The 6,013-nt window shown below is 38.6% G+C and overlaps 1 protein-coding gene across 1 annotated transcript in view; it reads right to left on the minus strand.

Moving 5' to 3' along the window:
- The window catches only part of LOC107668085 (uncharacterized), a 33,223-nt gene that overhangs the window by 26,493 nt on the left and 717 nt on the right, over positions 1-6,013 (minus strand). Inside the window, exons 2-3 of the mRNA XM_016459865.1 lie at positions 2,675-2,737; positions 1,344-1,376 (exon numbers count right to left, since the gene is read on the minus strand). Coding sequence (XP_016315351.1) covers positions 1,344-1,376; positions 2,675-2,690 — 49 coding nt within the window. The 5' untranslated portion in view covers positions 2,691-2,737. The remainder of the gene's footprint in view (positions 1-1,343; positions 1,377-2,674; positions 2,738-6,013) is intronic.

A 6,013-nucleotide genomic window follows, 5' to 3' on the forward strand; every position in this document is an offset into this window, starting at 1 on the left:
GCCCGGGGTCGTCACATGTGGTTGCCGCAAGCCCGCCGGCCGCTCCTTCGTCGAATCCGCCGGCAGCACGTTCTCAAGTCCACCGGCCGTTCCTCACTCAAGCCCACAGTGTGTGATGCATTTTATGGAGGACTGTTTTCTGAACCTGCAGAGTAGCCTACAATGCGTCTGTGCTCAAAGGCTGTTTCTATAAAGTGGGGCAGTTCCAACTTTGCAAAGACAGTCTGGCGAGACTGATGAGATTTGTAAAAATCGACGCGTTTCAGAAAGGCGGGGCATAGAGGAGCAACAATAATGTATATTATGTGGAAAATAATGTGTTTTTTGAACCTTAAACCGCATAAACACATTGCATTACACCAAATACACAACATAATGTTCTTTTTAGCAACGTCATATGACCCCTTTAATATTTATAATATGACCGCGTGGTGAACCTATGAACTAGGGTTGGGCGATGTCTACCAAATTGGCATCGGACGATGTCTACAGTGAAACATCATGATGGACGATGACATCGGGGGGCGGGGCGGGGTTAGGGGCGTGCCCGAAGCGTGACACAAATGACGCGTTCTACTGAGCTACAAAGGTTAGCCGCTTGCTAGCCTGTTGCATTTACAGTACATGAAAGTTCACTTACCACATACACAGAGTAAGGAGAATTGTCTGATAGGACGATGGCGAATGATTTGCAGATCCTGAGCACCAATGACAAACATCTAATCTTGTCAAATGTGTGTTAAGTACTGCCGCTCCATAGTAGAGTCCTTGTGATCGCGAATCTCATAAATGTGAAAGTGAAAGTAAAATGAGATTGCGCATTCGAAATAGCGGCTCCCTGATGCGCGCAATTTATATACAGTCGCCTATACTTACCCAACGATATAATTGCGACAAAAAGTATTGAAATATATATTTTTTATCCTCCCATCTCGTAGGCTATTTACTCCCTTTAGGGTTTCCGTAGTACACTTTCCTTTACGAACACGGAACTGGGATGAGGCGGATTGCGGAAGAGGGGGTGGGGGATCACGATGTCAGCTTAACATCGTGATGTCTGTCAGCCACCGGCGATGGACGATGGCATCGTCTATCGGCCCAACCCTACTATGAACTGAACTCATATTTAAACATGGTCTCCGTGCCATGTACACATGCTATGTACACATATTTATTTATCCTTACAAAAAATTGCTCTTGAGAAATTTTGTTTATTGTCCCCCCTACTGTTAGATTAAATTTACGCCCTTGATATTAAGTAATGACTAGTTAAACATTATGATTTATGAAGTGTTACAGATGACTTTTGTGATTGTGTTTGCTCTGTTTTAGAATAAACATACCAAACTCAGCCTTTATCAGCTCTCCAGAGGATTCTGCAATAAAAATAGAAAATTCTGATTGGCATCAACAGTGAAATTAACAGCTATAGCTACAAATAGCACATATTCATGTGCTAACATAACTACCAAAAAAGAGACAGACTACCATCAGTGTTTCTAAATGAGCAGCATGCACTGCAGCATTGTCTTCTTATATATGTTTATCAGCGCAACGCAACACAGCTGTAAGGTCTGTGCCAAGGTTTCGCACCAAAAGACCACATTTTACGTAAACAAAGAATCTATATTTTCATGTCATTTGATACGATTGGTAAAATTATCTCATCTCCTCAACAGTAGAGCAGATCATAATAAAGTTTTGCGTGTTCTGCCCAAGCCATCAAACTGACATCATCAGAGAACGATCACCATGAACCATTTTCCATCAAAACCATTTTCCGGTTTTGATTAAAGATTATGGGGGCACTTATAATTTTTTTATATAATGACCCGCACGGATAAATTATTTATAATAAACTGCAAAATTCTGCGGTTAGGTTAGTAACAGACTAAAATCTTGTTTAGGTGGCACATTGGGGCACGCCAACTGAGATTTTAGAGCAACAATTTTTGTTTGACTAATCTAAATGAGGGGAGCCTCAACCCAACCCCTTTAAATCTAACCAAAGTTAATAAATATTAACAAGATGTGCCACTGTCATTACAATTAGTGGTTGAGGGAATGCAAACGCTCAATATGGCCGCTCTAGCAAAGCTAGTCCCACTTTCCAGTAAAAGCCACCAGTCGTCAATCTATGAAGAGGTTCTCGTGAGGTGCTTGTCAGCCTGTGCGCATGGGCAGTAACTGAAGCGACCTTGAAAAGGGTGATTTTAAGCTCAATCTAAGCTTCAGAAACAAGCGTCAAGGTACAGTCGATGTCAGTTTTAAATTTTGTTTGTAAAAATGTCGTTTAAATGGGATTTTAGCTGGTGATTGAGAAATAGCAGTCTTCCCCATTCACGTCTTGCCAGTATGATGTAAGTAACTGCCCAGAGACGTTGCAAAAATGGCCACAGAGTGGTAAACAGACTTTGATGCAACCTTGTGAAATGTAAGAGAGTACTAGTTTTGATGTTCTCAAGTATTAAAGGTAAAAAAAACAACAACATGTATTTATGAGATGTAGTGGAGTAAAAGGAATTATGTTTTATCTACATTTTATGTAGTAAAATGTATCCAAAGTAGAAACTACAGATTTTTGATTGAGTAAAAACACTCGAGTACTGTCCACCTCTGCACAGAACTGTTATTTCAGGCTGAATGAATGAGTTTAAATTGGAAGGTGTCTTACCTGTGGTATTAGCCATGTTTTTTTAATGAACGTTCACTGGCGAAGCATCCAACTGTAAGGACTCTAAAATAATGAGAAAAGATGTGATGTAAGAAGAGTCAACAGAATATAAGCCTAAAAAAGTTTTGTAACCGAAGGTGTGAATTTACAATCACCTCCTTTTGTATTATATTTTCAGTAATCAGATAACGTTTCTTAGTACACTGAAAAAAATCTGTTATTGGTTATGTTTACTCAGCATACTACAAATAAACATGACTTTTATATGTAAAAGTTTCATATTTTGATTTAAGTTCTCAACTCATATTTTTAGTTAATCTGATTTTCATTTATCTTTTATACAAAATTGTTATATTAACAGAGCTCAACGGAATGTTTAAAAAAAAAGCAACCGCACACAACCAAAGCAAAGGCACTACTCCGAAAAGCAGTGGTGGGCTGTCAGGGCCAGCAAAGCCTTCTCTGCTGGCCTAAACACTATCAGATGTTGTATGCTGATGATATTTGCGTGATATAAAGCCAGGTTTAAGTTTCCATAAGAATATCTCAGTTTCCCGAGTGGAGCTGTATTAACCGGTCTTTTCCTCCGAGGCAGACCAGCGGGGAGATGAGAGTCACAGAGGTACGTTAAAACACATCTATACACTTTTCTTCATCGTCTTGTATGAATTATTTTAATGTTACTTGCTCACTTTCCTAGTAAAGCTGTGCTAACCAGTATTTTCCTCCCGCAGTGCGCTGGCAGACCGGCGGGGAGCTCGTGAAGACGAAATAAAGCAGTAAGAGAACATTAAATTGTTAGGTCAACTTTAAAACACATGTAATCACCTTATTTGTTTTATACCAATGCTATCTGTAAGGTATAAATGCGTTTGGGTGAATAAATGTCTGCAAGAACATCGGATGGACTGTATGTGTGTCATTTTGTTAGGTTAATGCTTCAGCTACAGATGATGTGTTGCGCAATTGTTAATTGGGTTTCTTTCTTTAGTAATGGCATTCATTCTCGCTACATAAGATACCTGTCTGTTATGTAGTGCCCTGTTATACTGCATTACTGTGTAATATTTATGGTTTCTATAGCCGTGGCATCATTATGATGGTATGAAGAGATGGATTAATTCATGTAGGACGCCACTGAAGGCCTAGGTATAAAATGCATGGCCCGCCACTGCCGAAAAGGGGCGCTGGGGGGGGGGGATTTCAAGACGATTCTAAGGGCCCACGCACTTTTGGGGGCGCTGCCATCTGCGCTGTGATCGGACCTCGCAACGCAATCGCGGACAGACAGAGGGGGGCCCCCCAGAACAGAACACGATCTTGGCTCAGGCTAAAATTTAGACAGGGGGCCCAGAATACCTAGCGGCGCCCCTGCTTCTGAACAATGGTAAAAACAAAACTCAAAAATATACCAAACTCTTCTAAATCTCAAAGCGTACATTAAACACTATCAAGTCTTTCTCTTTACTAAAAGATACATGAAACAACACTTAATTGAGAAAATTACTCTCAAAATGCAGTCTTATGCAATGCATGCTGGGAAATCCTCTGCCCAGTTTGAAAAATTCTATGTTAACACAACAAAAATTATTAATGTAATCCCAAGTTACATACATCAAAAATATGCAAGAAATGCTACTGGGGTATGAATTCCATAAATCAGTGCTCTTTGGATACAGGATTTTTATTTTTAATTCATTAAAAATGAAGAATGCCAAGGCACTCAAAAATATAATGAAAAATAAAAAGTCTTTATGTCAGCTGACACCCTAATGAAGGCTCGATAGCCACAAAGCGTGCTTGTGATTTGTTTTTAATGTAAAGCCATGTGAGAATAAAAGCTTTTTATTTTGCATTATATTTTCGAGTGCCTTGGCGTTATGAGTTTTTTGACAGATTAAGTTACATGGGTGAACATAAAAAAATTATGTTGTGCTGTAACACCAAGCCAGCAGAGGGAGCCCTCGCCCGAGTATTGACTGTTAGCACTCCCTCTGCTTTCTCTGCAACCACTTCCTGTTTAGTGGCCATATTAACCTGGCCACCACATGACTACCTTGCGAAGTATTGCCAGTTTACCTGCCTTCCCAAGCGTTTGTATCTCTGCTTTATTGCCACGTGTATGACCTGTTTGTCTGTTCGTTTTGACTTCTCTTTTGGATTACCCCTTTTGCCTGTTTGTCTGGTTGGACTGCCTTACTGTGTTTTTGACCCCATTGCCTGTTTTTACTGACACTGAGTTTGGTATTGTTGGACTGCTTCAATAAACATCTGCATATGGATTCTTCCTCGGCTTCCGCCTCACCCTCATGTGACAAATGTTTAAAAAAATTGTGTTGAAATATCTTTTAAATATTTATATAGTTTAAATTAAGTAAATTGGACAAGTAACAAAACAATTTTTTCAGAGTAGGGGAGCGTGGGGCACAACCTAACACTTTGACGTTCTCAGTTTGTGTAAATCCACGTGGGGTTCAGAGTATAATTTTTTTATCCGCATTAATTTCACACTTGTCTCGTACAAATATGTCACTTTGTTTCATAATTACACTGTAAACATTTTTCTTTATTTAACTCAAAAAAATGGAAGTGAAATGTGACAACATGCCCCATAGGTGGGGTACATTGTAACGTTGTAACATGACCATATATCACAGCTTAAAATGTTATCTGATCTAATGAAAAATATATACAACACAAACTAAAATATTATGTCAATAAACAAAAATTATTAACCTTTCAAATAAAATAATGGCGTTTTTTTAAGAATTAAAAATAATCTAATTTTGGAGTTTGACAACGAACACATTGCAACCATGCTTGCGAACATACATTGCAAACACATTCAGAAAAACACAGACATACACTCCCCTCCCTCAACACACAGCTCTCACAGAACAGCAGACACACAAACGAGCCAAAATGCTTTACATTTCTTGAAATAATAATTTCTGAACATTAAACATAAATTGCCAGTCTTTATTCACCTGTTTCTCGTGGCTTCTCATAAAAACTGAAAGTAAATCGTGTAAATTATATCGCTAATGTCATAGAATAACATAGTTTACTCATAGTGGGGCACACTGTAACGCAGTTACAACGTTCCCCATCTGCACAACTGGAATTTAAAACTGGTTAGTGTCTTCTGCTAGTTAGCAAAGCATTAAAGAACTATCTAAACTGATAAATAACAGATTGGAGATTAAAATAATAGCAGATTTGTCTCATTTTAAATGAATAATAAAAACTGAGATAAAAAATTTACTTAAGCCAGAATTTAAATGTTACTATGGTAAAATAAATATTCAAACCACGTGTGTTACAACTAACACCCCGTTA

The sequence above is a fragment of the Sinocyclocheilus anshuiensis genome, unplaced genomic scaffold (assembly GCF_001515605.1).
Source record: "Sinocyclocheilus anshuiensis isolate Anshui unplaced genomic scaffold, SAMN03320099.WGS_v1.1 scaffold1030, whole genome shotgun sequence".
NCBI lineage: Eukaryota > Metazoa > Chordata > Actinopteri > Cypriniformes > Cyprinidae > Sinocyclocheilus > Sinocyclocheilus anshuiensis.